General features: G+C 35.0%; 1 protein-coding gene across 36 annotated transcripts in view; it reads right to left on the bottom strand.

Moving 5' to 3' along the window:
* The window catches only part of Adgrl3 (adhesion G protein-coupled receptor L3), a 754,357-nt gene that overhangs the window by 468,837 nt on the left and 262,098 nt on the right, over positions 1-23,422 (bottom strand). For all 36 annotated transcript variants that reach the window (XM_052735282.1, XM_052735248.1, XM_052735252.1 and 33 more), the window contains one exon: positions 5,351-5,570. In XM_052735282.1, the coding sequence (XP_052591242.1) occupies positions 5,351-5,405 (55 nt within the window). In that variant the 5' untranslated portion in view covers positions 5,406-5,570. The remainder of the gene's footprint in view (positions 1-5,350; positions 5,571-23,422) is intronic.

Genomic DNA, 23,422 nt, shown 5'->3' with positions numbered 1-23,422 from the left:
GGTACTATGGCTGCTTACATAAAATTACAAATGCGAGCAGCATTCTAATACTGAGAAAGAAAGAAAATAGCAGTCTAAAGAAGAAAGAACCAATGACTATTAGATATTCAAATACTTTATAATTCAATCAGCATTAAATACCCAAATACCCGATTGAAGTTATATTCCACACCCAGTCTAAGACTTTAAAATAAGATATACTTCAATCCACAAAGCGGTCACAATATATAAAATTTGAATATAAGAAAGTGTTATTTCATTCTTAACATATACACATTTCTCATAGATTATCACTACAGAATAAATCACGTATAATATAGTCCCAGGTACAAATGCAAACAAAAATATCTTTTCAGTTGTGAAACTTCATATTAGAAGTTTTAAATAAACTGCTATAAACAAAACATGGTGTTAGAATCATACTGGTATTTAACATTTTGGTATTCAGAAAGCATAGTGACTTACAATGTATATATTTTAAAATTCTTTAAAAATTGACTAATATGGATTATAATACTGGATGCATTCGCATTGAACTCACACACCAAAATCATGACACACATTTTTTTGTACAGTGCATCTCACCATAAAATACTTAGAACATTGCTACTCTTACAAATCACCTATGCTGGCAAACATAAATATTTCAAGGATAATTAATTTCTGAAAACAGCAAAGTGAAGTAGAGCTGAGCTGTCGACCTAACTTCTTCACCAACAGTAAGGCCCCTCTTCAGAGGAAAGATATAAGATAAAATGTGTAGTGAAATGTCATTTTGGACTTGTCAAACTTTGTATCATTTTAGCAATTTAAGAATGTATAGATTAATAAAAGCACTATAATATTAAGTAGCATACAACTATGAAATTTATTTTTATAGAAATAAAATATAGAGAAACATAAATAAGTATATACAGACCTGATCAGTCTTTTATTCTTAAGAACTGTCCATTATAAGTAACTTAGACATAATGTAACACATTAGCCTATAAAATCCATAAATATATAACTAGGGACTTATTTTTAACAATGCAGATGAAAAACATGTATAGAGTACTTCTAAAGTTTTTTAATCCCTTTTCTCTCTCTTTGAAGATGCTATAAAAATATGATTTCCTGTTCATCACAGTATGCTGATTGATCACATTTTCCATCTTCTTGGTTGTAACTCAGTATAATTATAAAGAAAGTCTGAATAAGTGGAGTAGTTAAAATATCGTAGAACCATGGTCACCTTTTCAAATCTCAAACCTTTGGCACTTGAAAGCAGCTATAGACCAGGAATAGATCTCCTACTTTAAGGTCCCACATTACACTTTGATGTCCTTTTACTGACAGTCAGAAGGAATCCCAGGAGCTGCTATCCTGTAATCTACTAGGAAAACTGAGGCAAGGGGATTGCAAATTCCTGGGTTAACTACTAACTCCTAGAGACTCTGTCTAAAAGCACATTGTAAAGTTCCAGGGAGCTGGTGTATAGCTGAAGACGTAGAGGGATTGATTAGTATGCTCAATTCTCTGGTTCATTCTCACCCTGAAAAAGCCCCAGTCACACAAATTACCACTACTTTTGATTCTCCAACTTTCCTTTCCTTTCTCTGAACCATATCTATAAAATGATACAAAATAGATTTATTTTTGTGCAACCATAGTAAAGCCATGAACTGGACATCACTTTTCAATTTCTCTAGGCTTGCCTCATGACACACATAGATCCTATAGCTCTTGAGGAAGTCATGGAAAACAGAAAGGAGGAGTACAGAGGTGCACGGAGACACAGACTGTGGACAGATAAACATAGAACCAGAGACACTTCTTATTTACAACTGCATATGTATAAACATATATAATGTTCATGCACTGATTATTTTTGTCTCCCAGGGAAAGCACTGGCCAGACAACGTAGGTTAATGTGAAGATTATTCAACTAGCATCAACATTATAGGGATTAGTCCTTTAGCTTAGTTCCTAATTTTATCTATGTGTAGATCACATAAGAATCCATCACTTGACAATTATTGGTTGTTAATTATAGGAGTGATTTAAGTATCTCTGCACAGTGGTAATAATTTTATATAAATGATAACAATATTGATAACAGTTTTGTACATATATATTTATAAATTTCCTACAAACCTTGAAAAACGAGGTTCAAGTAAAAAGTTTTGTTGTTTGTTTGTTTGTTTGTTTGTTTGTTTGTTTTTCCAAGACTCAGGTTATGGGTAAGGATAATTCTGTAGTTGCTTGCCTACTCCTTAGGAGTTTAGATTTACTTCAAGGTAAATAGGTCATAGGAAAATTATGGGAGGTTTATGAAATGCCTATCACTATCCTAGGAGTTATATATTTATTATTTATCCACTGCTGAATATAACCCTGTAATAATTTTCTTCTTCCAGATGAAAACTAGGTATTTTAAGGTACTTTAAGCATCTGAAGGGCAGACATACAAGTCTTTTGTACACCACTGTTATCTTCAGCATCAAGGAAAGTCTCTATGTGATGAATGATATTAACTAATTTGCTGAGAAGAAGGTTAACAGCTAGTAGGTGGCAGAGCTGATTTTTTCAACATTTCTTTCTGACTTTAAAACCTAATCAGTCTGCTCTCAGAATATAGACAGGCAGGTGAGTGAAGCGTCTGCCAGAATTGCTCCAGAATTTCCAAGACAGTGGAGACGATACTGTATGCTGTGAGGAGTGCCTTGATTGAACTTGGGTTCAGCTAGGAGTAGCATTCCAGCCAATGAAGCAGGTCCTTGGTGAGCATTCTCTTGAGTGTTGTTAATAGTTATTTAACACCATTCAAGGTACTTTCCCATTCAGCACCTCAATATTTTTATCTGTAACTAATGATGTCAATAAGAACAGGTAATGCTAATAAACCTAGGGAAGTATTGAGGAAGATCTGAACCAAATAATCGTGTTTATGGCCACAGAAGCAGTAGGCATCTCAACTAATTATTTGCTCTGAAGGAGGGACTTCCAATCAAGTTACTATTGAGAAAGGTGGACTCCATTTTTATAAAGGGCAACTTCACTGGACATCAGAAGGGAACAGAAGAGATACCATCAAAGATTTTTTTTTTTTGAAAAAAGACTTCATTAAGTAACATGCATTTTAGTTCTACTGTCTGATGATTCAACTTATGCAGTATTTCTTTGAGCCTAGATTGGCAGGAACACCAATAATTTTTATCCTGTTATATTTGAGCTCTAAACAGCAGCACATGTCTCCATTTCTGAGTGAGCAATCTGGGCCTCAAAAGCTGGCCATTAAAGGCCTTTCTTTTCTGCAAAGTTAGAAATGGCATCACACTAACTAAAGAGAAGGCTTTCTATAGAAGGTAGAAAAATGGAATCATATTTTTCCATGGTTCAAAGTTTTAAAACAGGAAAAGTAGGAAAGATAAAGTTTATCCTTAGAAAACCTCAATATTATTTGGACTGCTAAGGATAAACAACATTAAGGTGATCTAGGTAGTATAAATACAAAACAATATTATTTTGGCTCTTAGAATAAACATAAAGTAAGTATACTAGCAACTTTTTAAAACTATTTACTGCTCAGAGTTTCAGGTATTTATTCTCTCTTTTCTGTCTCTGCCATTTAGTCTCTCTCTGTCTCCCTCTCCTCTCTGTCTCTCTGTCTTTCTCTCTCTCTCTCTCTCTCTCTCTCTCTCTCTCTCTCTCTCTCTCTCTCTCTCTCTCGTGTGTGTGAGTGCGTGCGCGCGTGCGCACGCTCAATCAGATTACAGATCCCCCCAAAAGACCCATGACTTTTGGGGTTGTCCATGTGTAGGGTTAACTGGTACATACGAGGTATATGTTTTAGACAATCTGAGGTACTGGTTATGAAATGATGACATTCCTTATATCACTGTTTCATTATTTTAAATAACCTTCCTCAAACAGAGTAGTTTTAGAGTGACTTTAGAACATTAATTTGTGTATATTAATATGTACCATTATATTTTTTTCTGAATATCAGCATTAACTGAAGCATCTCTTATGGTCAGCCAATTCTGCATTGATATAATTACTAAAATAAAAATAAACTGTGGGACAGACAAGGGAATTAATGTTTGAAGACTTGTACTTCAGACATTGGATTATTTATATACGTTATTTATTTAATCTTCAAAACAAGCTAATAAATGATTTTTTGCTTTGATTTTTAAGTAAAAAAATATAATTTAAATGACTTTAGATATATGGATAATTAAAAAAGGAATCTGTTTTAAAATGACCTTTTCTTGTTGGATAGTACAAAATGTTAAGACTGTATAAGAGCTGGATCAGGATTACAAAAGCATTACTGAATTACTGATAAACTTCCATACTTAAAACAATGGGTCAGTCAGAAAACAAGGTGAGCTAATGAAACTAAAAATTCATTCCAGGGGCTCACTACACTAATATTCGGAAACCCCCTAAGCAGTGGCACATAGAGCTGTGTCCACTTACTTTGCTATCAGAAGCAAGAGGCTATGGAGAGATTAACACTTTCATTTTAATATAAAACCAATGATCATTAGCAGAAAACTTTAAACTGTGAAAGGGAACATACATAGAAAGGTCAACTTACTAGTTTTTAGTGAAATTCAATGAATGTTGAATTGAAAGTTGCACAAAATATAGGTGATGATTTCATGTTGAATAAATACACAATTTATAAAAATTTTTAAATATGTATTATTTAAATTCTTCTAGTTAGGTAAGTACCAGGAAGTCTACATGAACAATAGGAGAAAGTCTATCATGACCTTCATCAGTATTTTCTATAAAATTATTTTTCTCCAAACAATGGCATTTTGTTCCCTTTATATTGAGAAAGTTGGGTAATGAGAACAACATGTTTCTAGCAAGAGATCACAGTTTGCGGTTTGTATATTAAAGGTTATATATAGTAAGAAACACGATCAAAAACAAATGATTACTTTTTATGGGAAAGCAAACTCCGTTCTCCCCTAAATGCTCATTTTCTTACAGTAAAAATGTTTTTAAGTACAAAAAAAATGCAAACTAAATTTATACTAAATAATTAGTGTAATTAATTATCCAGGTGATTTTGCCCCTATCTTGTTAAATCAAAACATAAAATATGAAGGGGCTCAATTTAAAAATGAAAAGTAGACAAACCTTTTAGGTTCCTTTCAGATTTCTGTGGGGACTTGAAGAATTTCTACTGAAAAGTTGAAAATTTGTAGCTCAGAGTATATGTTACGGTACTTCCTGATATTAATGTAAGGTAATAAACAGTTACCTCATCCCAAAGAGAAGATTTCAAAGAAAGGGTCTCTTATGAGAAAGAATGACTACAGGATTACACAAAATCAACAGCACTTACCATGAACTACAGGTGCTAAAAGCATCATGAGGATGAGCAGCTGTGGTGGCCACATGGCTGTGTTCTCAGGCGACAATGCCTCAAGAATGAGTGCTCTGAAGGGAAACCAAATGAGTATGTTTCTGGTTCCTCTTCTGTATTCCAATATCAATAATTAAAAACAAACACAAGAGAAAGAAAAATTCCTCAAAAATAAACACTGATATTCCAAGTCAGAAACCTGCAAAAGAGAAAGAAAAAAGAAAAAAAAAGGAAAAGAAAGGGTAGGTTATCCAGTGAAGACATTTGTATGTTAGTTTCTTGAATAATTCTTGTATTTTGTGCCTAAAACATGTTTCTTTCTTCATTTTAATGAGCAACAATATCATATACAAAATGAATAACCAATCTAAAAGACATTATTTATGCAGTTTTACCAGTTTATATCCCAGCCTCAAGCATGTGTAAAATAATTCTGTCTCTACTGGACAAATTAATTTAAATATTCTAATGTTAATATGTAAATGAAGATTTACACAGGGGGAGGTGATTGGTTTAAACATTTTCCCCAAATAAAATGTTTACTTAGCATTACAACAAATGTTTTCATATATCATCATTTGTGTAAATAATTTTTAAAAATAAGAGTTTTGAGGGCTGGAGAGATGGCTCAGAGGTTAAGAACACTGGCTGTTCTTCCAGAGGTCCTGAGTTCAATTCCCAGCACCCACATGGTGGCTCATAACCATCTGTAATGAGATCTGGCTCCCTCTTCTGGCCTACAGGGATACATGCAAACAGAACACTGTATACATAATAAATAAATCTTTAAAAAAAAATAAGAGTTTTGAAAATCATGGTATTCTAAATATTAAATACATTGCTTTTAATAATTTCATAAGATCATTCAATATTTACATTTATATGAGAAGATACTCTTATAGTTCATTGTCTAAAACTTCAATACTGAAATTCAACTTGAAGAACTGTCTAAATCACAATTTTGATGACTTCAATCCTAAAATTGTATTCTCTTTATGTTACTCTAAACAGTTTTTGATTTTGGCATTTTTTAAAACAGGTCCTTACACAGCTCATGCTGACCTCAAAATCACTATGTAGCTGAGGAGGACCTTAAGCCCTTGGTTCTCCTGACTCCACCTTCAAGTGCTGGGATTACGGGCAACCACATCAGGTTAATCCCTGTTTGGTTTTGTTTTAAAATAAACAAATAGACACACAATGAATTGGTAAAATTCAACATGGTTATATTATGGAGCCAATTCACTGAACAGAGAGCATTAACCATTCTTTAGTAAGCCATATAACCGTTTCCTAGAGCCTTAGACAACATGAAATCCTCACAAAGATGTTCTCTGTGTATACAGGGCACTACAACTTTAAGCCACTTTGCCAAACAAGACTGTTGTAGTTGTCCCTTTTTAAAAGTTTGCTCAGATTTCCATAAAAAAAAAAATATTTGAGGGAAAAAGATGATCCCAAATTTGATTGTACTGTTTTCAGAGTCAGTACCCTTAAACCTGATCAATCTAGTAGAAGTTGGGTTTTTATTTGAAATTTCTTCCCCTTTTTTTCAGGGTTAATGATTCAAGTGTATTTTCAAAGTTTTCAGATACAGAGTATAAAACAGTAAAATATTTAAAAAGTAATTTTCAAAGTAAATATATCTAATGAAGAATATATTATAGGTTAGCAGAGCACCATTAATACAGAATTGCAAATTTAAAGTGTTTAAAAATCCAAAATTTTTTGAACATTTCATGACACTGAAAGGGGAAAATTCCACACCAAATTTGATACAATGAAATTAATATATAATTAAAATAAAATGTTTGTATACAATACATACATAAAAATTTTTGTGACTGGGTTGCTCATAATCTACATGAACATAAATCTCTGTCTTCTCTCTGAATATTTGTTCCTCAAGAATGAAAATTTTATGGCAATTTTTGCAACTTATATGTTATCAGTAACTTATCTAAATAAACTCCTTTTTGTACAAATGAAACTTTGATTGAAACCTTTGTAAAACAATCCTGTTCAAAAGCAATGCACAGAAACAATAATAAGAATAAGGATATTTTAAGTCCTATATCACAACCTGCATGACACCTATGAATTGCTAATGACTATTCCAGAGTCATCAGGACACACACAGTAGCAATGCTTCACAATATGCCCTACAGAGAGATGCTATTTAAGGTCAAAAACTGATACATTAACAAGACCTTGAGATAAAGGTATTATTATGCATTCAGCAGTAATGCCTTATATTGATAGATACATACTTCATAACACATTCTAGTCAAATACATTATGGCAGAAGTATAATCCATCATGAGTATACATCAGACTTGATTTAAAACTGATGCTAGTGCTGGGTATGGTGGCACATGCCTTTAATCCCAGAACTCAGGAGGCAGAGGCTGGTGTATCTCTGGGAGTTCCAGGCTAGCCTGGTCTACAAAACGAGTTCCAGGACAGCCAGATCTATTACAGAGAGAACTCTGCCTCGAAAAACAAAACAAACAAACAAAAACTGTTGTTAGCCTATTTTCTGGTTTTTGTCTCTTCAAATTGTCCCAATTTCCTTTTTAAAATCAATCCAATCTACTGTTGCAAAGGATGATGAACAAAAAACAAAATTGAGACACAAGAAGCAGCCCAACTGGAGGCCATTCTGTAAGTTCTGAAGGAGCAAGAGCCAATTTTAGGTCCACTGGATTGGAGTTGCCAAACTATCTATACTTTCTGTACCTCATTGTTCATATCTGAATCTAATACGTATTTTAACAGGTGGTCTAGGAGTTCAGTAAAGGTAATCTGTATTAAGAACCTATGAAGATTCCTGGCAAAAGCAGGAATTCAATAAATGAGAAAGGCCCTTGTTCTCACTTAATGATGGGATTTGTATTTGAAAGCTGAGTTATAAATGGCAAAGGAGAACACAGTTGTGTGCCAGGAAGCTAGAAATGCATTTGGTATGAGCTGTGGAGTTTCTGCGTGGAAAGGGGAATTCAATCATAAGCTACAGTGTAATCATATTGCTTTTAGAAGGTTAAACTGATCATGGTATGCTGAAGAGAAAAAACAGAGAAAAGAAAATTCCTTGGACAAGAAGAGTCAGTAAGACAATCTGCCAGAGTTAGTGTGGTGAGGCCTCATTTTGACTTTCAAGTCCTGAATGGAATTTTAAAATACAGAATATAGGACCCCAAGAACAATGAGAAATATCACTGTTATTGATAGTATTCTGTCAGAGTTGAAGAAAATAAATCAGAAGAGAAAAACAAACAAAGTTTAGGATGGGTAAGAAAGATACAGGAAAACCATAAAATTGGGAAGGTGGAGAGAAGCTGAAGAAAATGATGGCATTTAGCTAGTATCTGTAATGCCTCCATTCTTCCCTGTAACTCCACATTCGACCAGGGAGATCACAGTCAAAGTCAATGAATTTCCAAGTTCATTTGTATTTTATTTCCTTTCAATTGATTTTAATGTTAGACTTAATTTTAATGTTACATGGAAACATCTGCTGGGCAAAGTCTATAGTTTGAAAGTATGGTTGGTTAAGACAGATGCCTATCTCCACATAATTACATTTTAAATAATCACACCTATGTCTGTGAGGAAGCAAATCACCTAGGGTGGCAATGTGAATGAGAACTTTTCTTGAATAAAGGTCCCCTTTAATTGTCTTTCTGACAATGTTATAATCTAGTAAATGTTTATTAATATTTGCAAGTGTGAACACAATAAATATTGCTATTGGAGGCATTAGGGCAGTATATCTTTTATCCAAAAAATAGACTGATGTTTTCTACAGGATCACTTTCTTGTGAAATTGCCCTGGAGTTAACCTTTCTTGAAATCCTAACCGGCACTAGGATGGAACTTATTTCCAAGAGAATTTGAATAAGGTAAGATCTTTCACCATTGATATGTTTAATCCTAAATCAAAGCAACTGGTTTTAAACTAAAGACACACAAACAACCTGTGCAAATATTATAGGAAATAATTCAATTATCGACAATCAGATAATTTAAAATTAAAAAGGATGGATGTCATAATACATTCACAATATCCAAAATAAGCCCTTTGTCTTTACAAATAAAAATATGAGGTCAGGGAGGTCACTCAATGGTAAAGTGTTATGAGGTCAGAAGGTTCAATTCTCATACCATCAAATGAACTCAATATAATCTCCAAATTTTATCAGAACTTTGAGAGATACTTGTAGGAGAGAAACAATCATTTAAAACAATCATAGAAAAATTATCAATTCTCTTGATATGTCATCTATAGTACTAAGTTTCCATGAGAAACATAAATCAAGAGGGGCAAGTAACTTACAGGTGGGACATTCAGAATATAACAGACAGCTTTTCCAAATGATTAAATTCATGTAAAATAGGAACATAAAACAAAATCTGTAGAGTTAAAACAACAGAAGTCTCCGGGCAGGGGTGGCACTCGCCTCTAATCCCAGCACTCAGAAGGCAGAGGCAGGTGGATCTCTGTGAGTTCGAGGCCATCTGGTCTACAGAGTGAGTTCCAGGACAGGCTCCAAAAGCTACACAAGGAAACCCTGTCTCAAAAACAACAACAACAAAGACAGAAGTCCTCTTAATAAGAACTAACCTTTTAAAGCACTTCTTATGCTAACACTGTTCTGCAAATACTTCACACACTAACTCATTGTTTTGAACTGTAAAAAGTATTCTTACTCTTTATAATGATCCCATAGGAAGATGCATTTTATTCCTAAGTGCAAGGGAAGAAACTAAGAAACAAATATTGGAACACTTAGCAAGGTCTCATTGTTTAAAAAAAAAAGTGCCTAGATCTGTGCCTGAACAGTCCTAAGGTTTATTCTGTCTACTGGGTTTCATAGGTCCAGTTAAATACTGATTCAGCATCACCCCTAGGAAATAGGATGGATCATTCAGCATGGCATAATTACTATTTAATTTACATGTAAGAATGTGATAAAGATCTAGGGAATAACTCCAGAAGAAATAAGCAATATTCTGCTTCATAGAATCATATCACAAGTGGAAAGCCTCACTAACTTTCCTGCTGAATTAAGTCCCATCTGACATCAGGCATGTATATAGTTCATTTACACAGATTCTAATACCAAAGACCTATTTCATTCCTGCTTGCTCTGAGTGTGGAGCAAGCCATTGGCATCATTAGTAAAGGAACCTAGAAACTATAATCTTGGAAATCCTCAGGAGCAAACAAAGTGCTTTATAAGTTACAGAAAAAGTTAAAAATAACAAAAAAATGATAATTCCCAAATAAAAGTTTGGAAAGAACTTTAAAATGTATCAATATGATTCCAGTGACCATGACTTTAATTCTGTTATTAATCATCCTACAATGGAAACTAAAATTATCTCAAGTGTTATGGCAAATAAGGAAACTATATTCAAAAGAGAATACGTCTGTGACTTTCTCATGCTTATTTTAACATCAATATACAAATTGGTAAGTAGTCCAAATTAACTTCAAATGTTTAAACATTATGGTGATATTGTGTCCCCCAATATATTGTGCACCCTAAAAAACTTATCTGGGGTCAAGGAACAGAACAGCCACTAGACAGACATAGAGGCCAGAAAATGGTGGCACATACACCTTTAATCCTATCACTTGGGAGGCAGAGATCCATCCAGATCTCTGTGAGTTCAAAGCCACACTGGAAACAGCCATGCATGGAGACACACGCCTTTAATCCCAGGAAGCAATGGCAGGAAGCAGAAAGGTATATAAAGCCTGAGGACCAGGAACTAGAGCCTTCTGTTAAGTTTTTAGGTTTTTAGCAGCAGTTCTGCTGAGATCCATTCGGATGAGGACTCAGAGGCTTCCAGTTTGAGGAAACAAGATCAGCTGAGGAATTGGTAAGGTGAGGTTAGCTGTGGCTTGTTCTGTTTCTCTGATCTTTCAGCATTCACCCCAATATCTGGCTCCCAAATGTTTTATTAATAAGACCATTTAAGATTCATGTTACAAAACATTGTTTGTGTGTGTGTGTGTGTGTGTGTGTGTGTGTGTGTGTGTGTGTGTGTGTGTGTGTGTATGTGTAAATATCATTGTTTATGGTTAGGAAGGACTGGTCCTCTTCAAGGACCTTTTGGCAATTTTGTAACAAATTACCTGATTAGGTCACTATTAACAGCTATGACATTATATCCAAATACAATTTGTGCCATAAAACACAATTTCAGAGTTTGATTGAAAACCAACTTAATCATATTCCCTCCTGAGAACTCCTAAATGCTATCATTGTCCATGCAACTGACATCATAATCAAGGTTGGGAAAACATTATATCCTCTGCTGGGGACAAAGATCTTTAAAAGTCAAAACAGCAGGAATCATGTCAATCTACAGTGTGGATTTTGTGAACTAAAAAGAAAAGCAAGCCGTTTCTAAAACAATTTTCCTAAAGACAATAGCCGGTTCTAAGTAAGGGAAGTAAATTAAAGTCACAAGAAAGAAGAAAAGGGAAAATAATAGAGAAATTGAGGACACATCAATTGCATCACAACTCTTCATAGGTAAGGAGACTACATCGACATTCACTGTTTTTGAAGACTTTCAAAACCAAGAAGAATAGAGGGGAAGGTACAGCTCCTGAGATAATTAATACACAATAGTTTCCCTGTGGTTGAGTTACCATGTGCAGTCAGTCTTAGACATCATCTTCACACAAGTGGTTTGAATTTTAAACACTGATTTCATACTTTACAAATTTCTCATAAGTTGATTTTCAAAAGAAGTTATAGCATTAAGTTTATTGTAAAAATGGAATGTGGGGTGTGTGTGTGTGTGTGTGTGTGTGTGTGTGTGTGTACACCACTACCGAGTGAACCTAAAACACTGTATTTGGTAGACAAATGTGCTACTACTAGTGTGTATCTCCAGACATTATTATATATATATATATATATATATATATATATATATATATATATATATATATATATATATATACTGACCTACACACACACACACTCACATACACACACACACACAAATACATGCATACATACACATTTTATTTTGGAGACATAGAATCCTACTATGATCCTGAATTTTCAATCTTTCTTGTCTATCTTGATCAAGAAGTTGAGATTATAGTTCACCCTGCTTTTCTAGTAATTCTTAAGAAGGTATATCAAAGTCCAAAGATAATTCCTTGACAATCTATCAAAGAAGAGTGTGGGGGTGATATATTTAAAACACTCAGTTCTTCAGATTATAAAGACAATGTGCCATGTTTTGTGATTCAAAATATTATACAAGCAATCTTACCATTGTTTATCCACTATAGTTAGCACGCAGTAGGACCCAAACAGGTGAGAAAATACAAGTCTGGAAATGATCTCTTGTAAGCAGGAAGCCCCTAGACATGTCTCAATTAAACACCTTCCTCAATGGCCCATTATGTAGTATCAATACCTAAAATACCCACAGGGAGCCAGGGATCTTCACTGCCAGCAGAGAGTTTCTAAGGTTGTACCCTATGATGCAATACTTCTGTTTCAACTCTAACTTGACTTAGAGTCTATTTAATACATATCTATAGTCTTAATGCTAATAAGTAACACAGCGAAGTTTACTTGGCCACTGTTTGCCACCATGCACATAAACACTTTATAATAATCAATAATTAGCATTTAAAGACAGCTAATAAATTACAAAAGTGGTCATTTTACGAAAGATAGTGTTTAAGATAGCTGCCTGCCAATCTATGTTCCTCAGGTAAGAAAATAATAGTAAAATTAAAGTAATTATTTCAAGTCTTCAACTCTTATAGTTCCTTTTTTCATTTATAAGGATGCATATCAAATATATACAACAGTACAAAACATAAAAATAATGAAAGTATATTCCTGCTTAGTTTTATTTCACTCATCATAATAATACAAAGAATACATGAGGAAGAGATACTGGCATTGCAGTTTCTAGGAAACAGAATCCAGTTATGTTGTTCAAAACTTCCCTGTGACTCTCAAGGAGTTAAATTAGAGGCAGACTAGAAAAAAAAAAAAAAAAACATTGTAAAAAGACCTCCAAATGACACCATGCTTGCTCTGTTTATTTTGCTTCTATCTGAACAGAAGTTGACCAGCAACAACATTAGAACAGACACCAAAAGAACCATGACCACAGGGGACAGTACCATAGAAGTCATGAGAAAGAAATGCATCACAAGAAAAATAAGAAAAGTATGACGATTCCTACAGTGGTAGTTCCTGCATGGAGAACAGTTCTATATATTGGTTTGGAGAGCATAACTGAGTATATTAGAAAGATGTATTTAGTAAAGGTAAATACACCAGGCCAATTTATATGCCTATATTTCAAAATAATTAAACACATGATTGCTATAAATAAACTAACTTGTATGTACAGATGTGTCCGTATATGTTTAATATAAATGGATATGTAACCACATAGAATGACATAAAGCTATTTATTACACCATTCATATATTATCAAATAAGCTCTGAAACTCAAGTGATAAAGAAAAAAGGATATACGAATGTTTATACTCTAATGTCATCATTACTTAAGTCCGTAAGTGTATTTTATATTAGCAAATTAAGTCAATTAGTACAAAATATTTGTCATTTCATTTATGAAAGTAGAGTGAATGATTCCTGAAGAGGCATACAAATGTTACTATAAGCTTTATGTTATACATGGGTAGACAAATGATTTAAGTATAGTAATTTGACTAAGACAAAAAGTGTTTTGGTTAGCCGGGCGGTGGTGGCGCACACCTTTAATCCCAGCACTCGGGAGGCAGAGGCAGGAGGATCTCTGTGAGTTCGAGGCCAGCCTGGTCTACAAAGTGAGTTCCAGGAAAGGCGCAAAACTACAGAGAAACCCTGTCTCAAAAAACCAACAACAACAAAAAAAAAGTGTTTTGGTTAATCGAAGGATGAGGAAGTAAAAGGATGAGGCATAATCTTGCTAAGGATTATGGAATGTACATAAAGAGCTAAGCACAAAAGTAGACATACATGTCTCACTTACAGGCCTTTGTACCTCATACTTGATTACTTAGACTATCCAAAGGATATAAAACTTGGGGATTGAAGTGAACTCATCTCACTCAATTGATACAGTTTGGTGATGACTATTATCAGTTTCCCTTAGATTGTAAGATATGCTATATTGTTATTTCATGTTATATTTGATTCAATCATTCAAGCATAGGCTCATTCTAAATAAAGAGGAGCAAGTGGAATGAAGAAATAAAACTTGAAAATATCTGGAGAAAAGGGGCTGTCCAAAACATTTTGACAAATAATAATATAGATAAGGGGACTTGCTCATTAAATTTTATGTTCTATTTTTTATTGAGAATTTTTTAAATTCATTTTACATACCAAAGATCCCCCTCTTCCCTCCTCCTCCCCCTCCAGCCTCCCCGTCACAGCCCTCCCCCCATTCCCTCCTACAAGAAGGTAAGACCTCCCATGGTGAGGCACATTTAGTAGAGGCAGGTTCAAGACCCTCCCGCTGCCTCAAGGCTGTGCGAGGTGTCCCATCATAGAAGAGGGCTCCAAAAGGCCTGCTCATGAGCAAGGGGTATCAAGATCATGATGGGGAAACCTACAGAGACAGCCATACCAAATTTTATGTTCCTAATTAAGACATTTCCTAAGATGATTTAATTGCTTTGGATTGTTGAATGACACTGTTTGCATCCCTGCAAATGGCCTCTTTTCTGCCCTTTGTTTGGTAAGACTTTTTGAGTTACAATGTAGAAAAGTACAATGGTGTTTCTGTAAGTCCATTGTTTCTTTGCTCACTTCTCTCAGCAGATCTGTGAATCATAAGGAGAATTCAGGAGCGCCTAGTTTACAAAGTAACTCAAATTGCCAATCTGTACAGAAAGATATATGTTGTCATTGTTCATAGTTTGATTCCCAGCTAGAAAACAAAGTAAGGGAACACAGATTGACTGTGATGGAAAATCTATAAGACACAACCCAGCTGGCAGATTAATACAAGCAGGATAGCTGGATCTTTCAAGCTACTATTGAATGATCCCCAAAATTTATAGGAACGGCAGATTAAGAACTTTGGAAAGCATTGAAATGACTTTATGTTAGAGTGTTTTTCCTTAGTATAGTGACTATATATGTGATAATTTATATCTTGTGTCTTTTAAAATAAACATTTATAGTTTCTGGGTTTCGTTTTATTAATGTGTCTAACATTGCAGAATAAGATAATAGTATATATAAAGAGATCCATAGATATATTTTTTCTTTCAGTTAGATATTGTTTTAATGATGCTTTATGGTAAAAATATTTCCCAAATTAACACAAGACAGCTGCATTCAGAAAGATAATATATTCTTGCCCTTATAAAGACTTACCACAATACTATATTTTAATGATATGCATGCAGCATGACAAGGTCTAATAAAGAACATTAGACCCTGTACTCTTTCTTCTTTCAAAACAAAATAATAAAGAAAAATGATAACTTTGTTCTATGACAGAGTAAGATGATAATTTTATATATGAAACAAACTAATGACATTTAAAATGGGATACAATCATTTTTATTCTGTTCTTTTACTACTATTAAAAATGGATATTATATTATCATGTTGATAGTAAAATAAGGGCATTTTATAGGGTCTTGGTAAGGAGAATTTACTTTTACTGAAAATCATATTCTCTTTGAAACATAATCATCTCCATGCAATTTATTTATTTTGTCTAATGACTACTCAATATATTGCCCTAAGCTTTCCTTTTTTCTCAAGAACTATAGTGTTCTGTCCACATGAAAGTCATACACAGCTTGTAGTGGTTTCTGTTGGCATTTTAGAATCAGCTGATTTTGAGCCCTCTTTTTCTCTAGATTTTTTTTTTACATGTGAGTAGGCTGACATAACCTTCTACCAGTACATGCATCATTAATGTCATATAATACTGTCAAAGCATGATGACCTTTACATTCCATTCTTTGCTTTTTTTAATGTTCCTGTATGTTCACTATGTAACCAGACTTATAATCAATAGGTAATTTTATTCAGGATGAAGAGATGCATGAAATGTTTCAGATATGTCCTGCCTTTGAATTAATTAGGTCACTGTATTAATTAAGGTATTGACAATTATACAATATGAGGCCCTGGGACCTAGAAACCAATGAAGGTCATTATTTCAACCATAAAATTACTAGAGGTGTGTTGGATATAGTTTAATTTTATGGTTACATTGATCATTATTAATAATTAAAAATTTCTCAGCTAATAAACTAGCATCCTTTACACTCACTGTGATTAAAACTTACAAAAAATGGACTCAGTGGGTAGTATTTATACACTTGTGCATATACATGGGCTTGTTGAGATGAGAGGGGGTCATTGGAGGAGTCAGAGGAAGGATATTTGGGAATGGATGGAGGAAAGAAGGAAGAAAAATAATGTAATTCTATTTAAATTAAAAATACATTTTAAAATAGAAAATAAAACCTTTTGAACTTTACAAAAACAATAGAATTAATTCTGCATTGTATTTGCGTTTCTCTGATGACTTGTGATATATACACAGTCTCATATTCTTTTTCCCAGATGTTTTTTTTTTCTGAAATACATGTATATGGTTTGAGATCATTTTAAAAGCCAGTTTATTTCTCATTTAACTGTTGTTTTATCTTCTGCACAGTAGCTATGCCTTAACCCTCGGTTACAGGCCTGCTTCTCTAGCAGTGGCCTGGCCTCAGCGTGGTGCAAATCCTGTTCCCGCAGGTCACGACTCTGTCGCTGCCTCTAAAGGTAGCTTTAATTAAGTCTCTATCATTCTATTTATAAATACTACTGAAGATTCAACAGCTGGGGTAAAATCCTGCTAGCTCAGAGAGGCTAGGTCACAATTAGCTAACCTTCCCTCCTCTGCCCAACCAGAAAAAGCTTCCCTACTCCAAACCCCACCCCACTACTTCTTGTATGCTGTGGGATGGTCTGTATGGCAAATGTGTTGTTGATTGATCAATAAATAAAACACTGATTGGCCATTGGCTAGGCAGGAAGTATAGGCGGGACAAGGAGGAGAATAAAGCTGGGAAGTGGAAGGCTGAGTCAGAGAGACACTGCCAGTGCCACAATGACAAACAGCATGTGAAGATGCTGGTAAGCCATGAGCCATGTGCCAAGGTATAGATTAATAGAAATGGATTAATTTAAGCTGTAAGAACAGTTAGCAAGAAGCCTGCCATGGCCATACAGTTTGTAACCAATATAAGTCTCTGTGTTTACTTGGTCGGGTCTGAGCAGCTGTGGGACTGGCAGGTGAGAGAGATTTGCCCTGACTGTGGGCCAGGCAGGAAAACTCAAGCTACACCTGTATCTCTCTATCTCTTCCCCATGCCCTCTGATGCTCTATGATTACTTTCTGTCAACTAGCTGCTGATACAGCCACCTGACCCAAGGTTAATTTTATTTAATTAACACAAATGCAAACTTGAGGTTCAAAGTGTGACTGAATATCCCCCAACAGTTGTTTGTTTATTAGTTCATTTTATTTTACTAAGACAGGGTCTTGCAAGATCCAGGCTGGCTTAGAACTTGCTCCATAACCCAAGCTGGCCTCACACATCTGGTCCTCATGTCTCTATATCCCTAGTGGTGAAATGACATGCATATACTACTATGTCTATCTAATCAATTCACTTTTGCTAGTAAGTAACATGAGTTCCTTATATGTTTGAACAAAGATTAATGGATAAATAAAATAAGATGTTTCAGCTGCGAAGAGCAGTTGAGTAACCAAGTTTGGTTCTCACCACCAGAGTCAAAAAGCACCATATTGAATTCCCAAAATATTTCAGAGACTCAGAAGAAAACACAAAGAGGAGGCCCAAAAGAAAAGTGATTGGATGCCAAGAAAACAACAAGTTTCCTCTTGAGTAAAATACCTGATCTAATGGAGAAGTTCTCTTGAATTTTAAGAAGCTTTAAAGTATACATTTTATAGCTCATTAGACCAAAAGCATCCATTAGCGTCTCGGAGACATGACCTCTCCATCTCTAGGTCTCCCTCTCTCTATGGCTTTGCCATTTCACTATAATCCCATGAGAAAGCAAAGGTGCTCTGACATTATTACCAGAATATTTCTGACATCACTAGAGTCATACTTACACAAATAATATTCAATGTGATCATGTGAACTTTAAAATTAAACAAAAGATCTAAAAATTTCATGAAAAAATGTATCATTAATCCTTCTGGCCTAGAATTATATCCTCAATGGCCATAAAAATTACTCTGACATACATCAACATTTTACAGGCTATGGGAGACTGTTCCAAATGAAAGTGATTATTATTTTATGTTCTATTCTCCAAGCAAATTTATAAGGAAATAAAAATGAAACATGTGACTTCAGACATTTTATGGAGAAATTAACTAAAATAGTTTAATATATGTAAAATGTACAAAGTCCATATTTGGATAATTATGGTCTGTCAGAATAATGAAAACCCTTAAAATCTTCTTCAAGCCTTTTTATAAGAGAAGTAATGTAATATATTAAGCATTAGAAGCTAACTAATTTTTCATCACTTCTTCAGTAGAAATATATGAGTGCATACTACGGCAGAATAAAGTTCTTTAACATAACAAACACAAAGAAGTTTTATAATAGTAAGTTTGGATATAATGCCATCAACCCCAAGATTTACAGTGAAAGATCCATTTTAATTTTGATCAACGTCTTCAATTCCCTAATCCCAGTGAGGAGAAGATTGTCTCAACATGTACTCCATTCTAAGCCACTGCCCCAGTACCATACTTCTAGGCTGGGCTACATCAGTCCATGACTGAGATGCTCTGAAGAAAAGTTCAACTAGAAAGCTATTTCTGCTGCTCTGAGCTGCAGGGTACACAGTTCAAGTTTCTGATCTGTGGATGACTGGACTAAGTACACTGATTCTGAGATTTATTTTACAGAGGGTTCATATCTTTATAATGGAAATAATGAGTTCTCATTTGGATGGAATCATGTTTGTCTATGCGTATCATTGATAATTGATGGAAAGCACTACGGTCTTTGAAATACAAATATTACTACATAATGGAAACAGAAACTACCAATGCAATATATCTTGATGTCTTGTAGCATTCTCTCTGAGATTGAAACATTCCATCTTGAAGGGAATCTCCTTAACCCACAAGGTAAACAACTCAAAAAAGCATCAGGAAATCCCTGAAACAAATTAGAAGCTCTCAGACCAGCTGCCTGGAAGAAGCAGACATCAGGTGAACTTCCTGGAAGATGTTCCCACCAACTGAAGTACTTAGAAAGGACACTCTCCACCCTGCTGAGCTGCATGCACACTGTGCAGTATACCACAAGACTCCAGCTTTGTGAGCTGTCACCATGTTGTAGTGGGCTTTGGTGATGCAGCTGTCTTTGAGAAATTTCTGTTCCTGTAAGTAACCCTTCACTCACATTCATGTAACAACCACAATAAAACTCATTGGTTTACTTTGACTTTGGTTTACAAGTTGGACTTCGGTGGTATCCATACTGGTCTGTTATGGGCTCCCTATCTTGGTTGAGTAGATATGTAATGCATTAACCCAGGAAAAGTATTGTCACACAACACTTGACCACATTGTCAAATAAAAAAAAATGAACTAGGAGTAGTCTGATATAACAAGAGGCCTTATGCAGCTGTAAGTTTTTCTGTGTCCTGCCTGGTCCACAGCCACTCAGACCCAAGTAAACACACAGAGGATTATATTAATTAAAACTGCTCAGCCATTAACTCAGGCCTACCACTGACGAGCTCTTACACTTAAACTCAGCCCATTTCTGTTAATCTATGTCACCACATGTTGTGTGGCTTCACTTATGTGCCATTACATGCTGTTCCCTGGATGGCAGGATGGCATCTCTGACTCAGCCTTCTTCTTCCCACAATTCTCCTTGTCTGCTTATCCTGCCTATACTTCCTGCCTAGCTACTGGCCAATCAGTGTTTTATTAAACCAGTGTACAAAAGCATTATCCCACAGCAGCCTTATTAATTGCTTCTGATGCAAATGACTTTGGGAATGTATGATCTTGAGGCTTGTACAAACAATGGCTGCAATACAGTTTAGCTTTAATGAAGTCAAAACTTTCTGAGAAACTATGAATATAGGGATTCCTAAAAATAGAATTAAGCTGGGCATGCTAGTACATGCCTTTAATCTCATCACTCAGAAGGCAAAGGCATTCGGATCTCTATGAGTCTGAAGCCAGTTTGGTTTCTACAGCAAGTTCCAGGCTAACCAAGACTATATAGTGAGACCCTGTTCCAAACAAACAAACAAAAAATAATTGTCAGAATGTATCAGGGATATATTACTATATGACATGTTCTCAAACTTGAAAGTCTTAAAGTAATATGTTTTTATTTATTTCTACACATCTTTTTAATGTTTTCACTGAGTTCAATTCCTTTAAGCAAAGGATAGGGAAAGAGAATAAAAGTATGAAACAGTATAACAGAACCATTCTCCTTAAAAGGTATCACTACCCAAGAGTATCTGTTACATGACTGATTATGGTAAGAAAGAATACAAAGCTCTTAATTTAGAAACACATCACTCAGAAGAAGCAATGTATGTGGCTATTGTTCAACAATAAGACAATGCAACAAGAGGCATTTTATGACCCAAACTGAGGACAGCTAAAAAACAAAAACAAAAACAAAAAATCTGTCCCTAAAACAAAATACACAGTAAAACTGCTATCCTTCCTGAATTTGTTGAGAGACTGACTAATCCTGTAGAAAGAAGTCTAATTTTTTTTGGGGGGGGGGTGTTTCGAGACAGGGTTTCTCTGTGTAGCTTTGCACCTTTCCTGGATCTCGCTCTGTAGACCAGGCTGGCCTCAAACTCACAATGATCCACCTGCCTCTGCCTCCTGAGTGCTGGGATTAATGGCGTATGCCACCACCGCCCGGCTGAAGTCTAAATTCTTGATTTAAATGCATGCACAAGATCAGGTCTTATGAGATTATTGGGAATCATCATTTTTCCATCAGACCACGATCTGCAGATTTGCTTGAGCGTGAATGAGAGCACACCTATAGTTTTCTACACTACATGAATGTAGTCATGAAGTTAACAGAATTTAGGAGTTTCATTTATCAATGACATAAAATGATCCAAGGAAACTTGAATGCTTGATGTACTATGAAGACTTCTAAGGAAAAAATAGAGTCAGAGAAGCTACCACAAGACCTTGTCAGCAATTTTGAACAAAACAAAGATACATTTTATAAATATACATCAAGACTTGTGCTTGGTAGTTATCATTTATGATTCTTTCAAAATTCAGAGTGGCTTTGTTAACCCTTCCTAAATCTACCTGTAATTTGCACCTTGTCATTAGAACTTCTTTCATGTTGCTTCAAGAAAAATGTAGTACCATGGAGACCAGGAGGGAGTGACTGAAAATGTATCATACATCTCAGTCAGACTTTTGGAGATGAACTTTTCATTCAAGTAGGATGGAATTTCCCTCATCTCTTGGCTTAAGTAACATAGAAGTTGTGTTAATGACACTCCGACTTAGTCCATCCAAGATACTATTTCCTGAATCTAATAAATATTATTTTTCCAGATGAAGGAGCAATAAAATAATTATAGAGGAAACAACTACTAAACAAAACAGGAAATTTTCCTTATTAAGAGAAGATTTTGGGGGACCTGGGGAGATGGCTCAGTGCTTAAGAGCACTGACTGCTCTTCCAGAGGACCCTGGTTCAATTTCCAGCACCCACATGGAAGCTCACAACTCTCTGACCTGGAACCCATGGCAAAACACTAATGCATATAAATTTTTATGCCTATAATTTTTTTTTAAAAATTCATTAACTGTGTAGAATCTTCCATTAGAGACTCAAAGGAAGATATTTCTTCCATTCTCCCTTTGTGTTTTATAATAGTTTGATCAGCTGAAAAAACATATAATAGATTACTATGAGGAGCACACATTTTTTGTTCTTGTTGTTGTTGGAAGATTCATCATTTTAAATTTAAAAATGTAATGGTGGGATTGGGAAATAGTTATTGAATACAAATAGGACAGTTATTGACTGAATTTAACCATCACCTCTAAAATCTTGCAGGAGAAAGTGATCTATCTTTGGAGGTGATACATATAGATAGATGAGTATATCTATTTACATAAATAGATGAAATACAATCTTCCTCAAGTGTAGTATATTTATGCTTTAATAAAGAACTGTTAAAGCTGGGCAGTGGTAGTGCACACCTTTAATCCCAGCACTCGGGAGGCAGAGGCAGGCAGATCTTTATGAGTTTGAGGCCAGCCTGGTCTACAGAGCGAGATCCAGGAAAGGTGCAAAGCTACACAGAGAAACCCTGTCTCGAAAAACAACAAACAAACAAACAAACAAACAAAAAAAGAACTGGTAAGCCTTTGTGCATAGCTTGCAGATACAATGGAGTTTTTTTCCTTTGGAAAATCTATCAGGATGCTGATTTAGCTGGCAGAGTCATTTCTGCCTAAGGAGGAAAACAGAACAAAACAAAACTGTAAACACAATACTGTTACAACTTCTCTCATCATCTTTCCCTGCTTGTAATTGTTAGATTTTCTTCAACAAATACTATATATAAATACATTATCTGAGTGTGCTAAAAGTGATATTTATAGTAACACTGAGTAACCTGCTACCTCGTGTATTTAACCTCTAGAATCTCACCTGGGAAAAGGGCAAAGGGCAGCCTGAGCCAGCCTTGCATCTTTTTCATTTTCCTATGTAGAAATTAATCAAATAGGAAGACACACCTGTTAAAATGTCAGGACAAGCCGGGCGGTGGTGGCGCACGCCTTTAATCCCAGCACTCGGGAGGCAGAGCCAGGCGGATCTCTGTGAGTTCAAGGCCAGCCTGGGCTACCAAGTGAGTCCCAGGAAAGGCGCAAAGCTACACAGAGAAACCCTGTCTCGAAAAAAACCAAAAAAACCAAAAAAAAAATGTCAGGACAACCTTCTGGATATTT

Source organism: Peromyscus californicus, unplaced genomic scaffold (genome assembly GCF_007827085.1).
Source record: "Peromyscus californicus insignis strain IS unplaced genomic scaffold, ASM782708v3 Scaffold_13__1_contigs__length_99412109, whole genome shotgun sequence".
Classification (NCBI taxonomy): Eukaryota; Metazoa; Chordata; class Mammalia; order Rodentia; family Cricetidae; genus Peromyscus; species Peromyscus californicus.
This window is presented reverse-complemented; position numbering and strand designations above follow the sequence as displayed.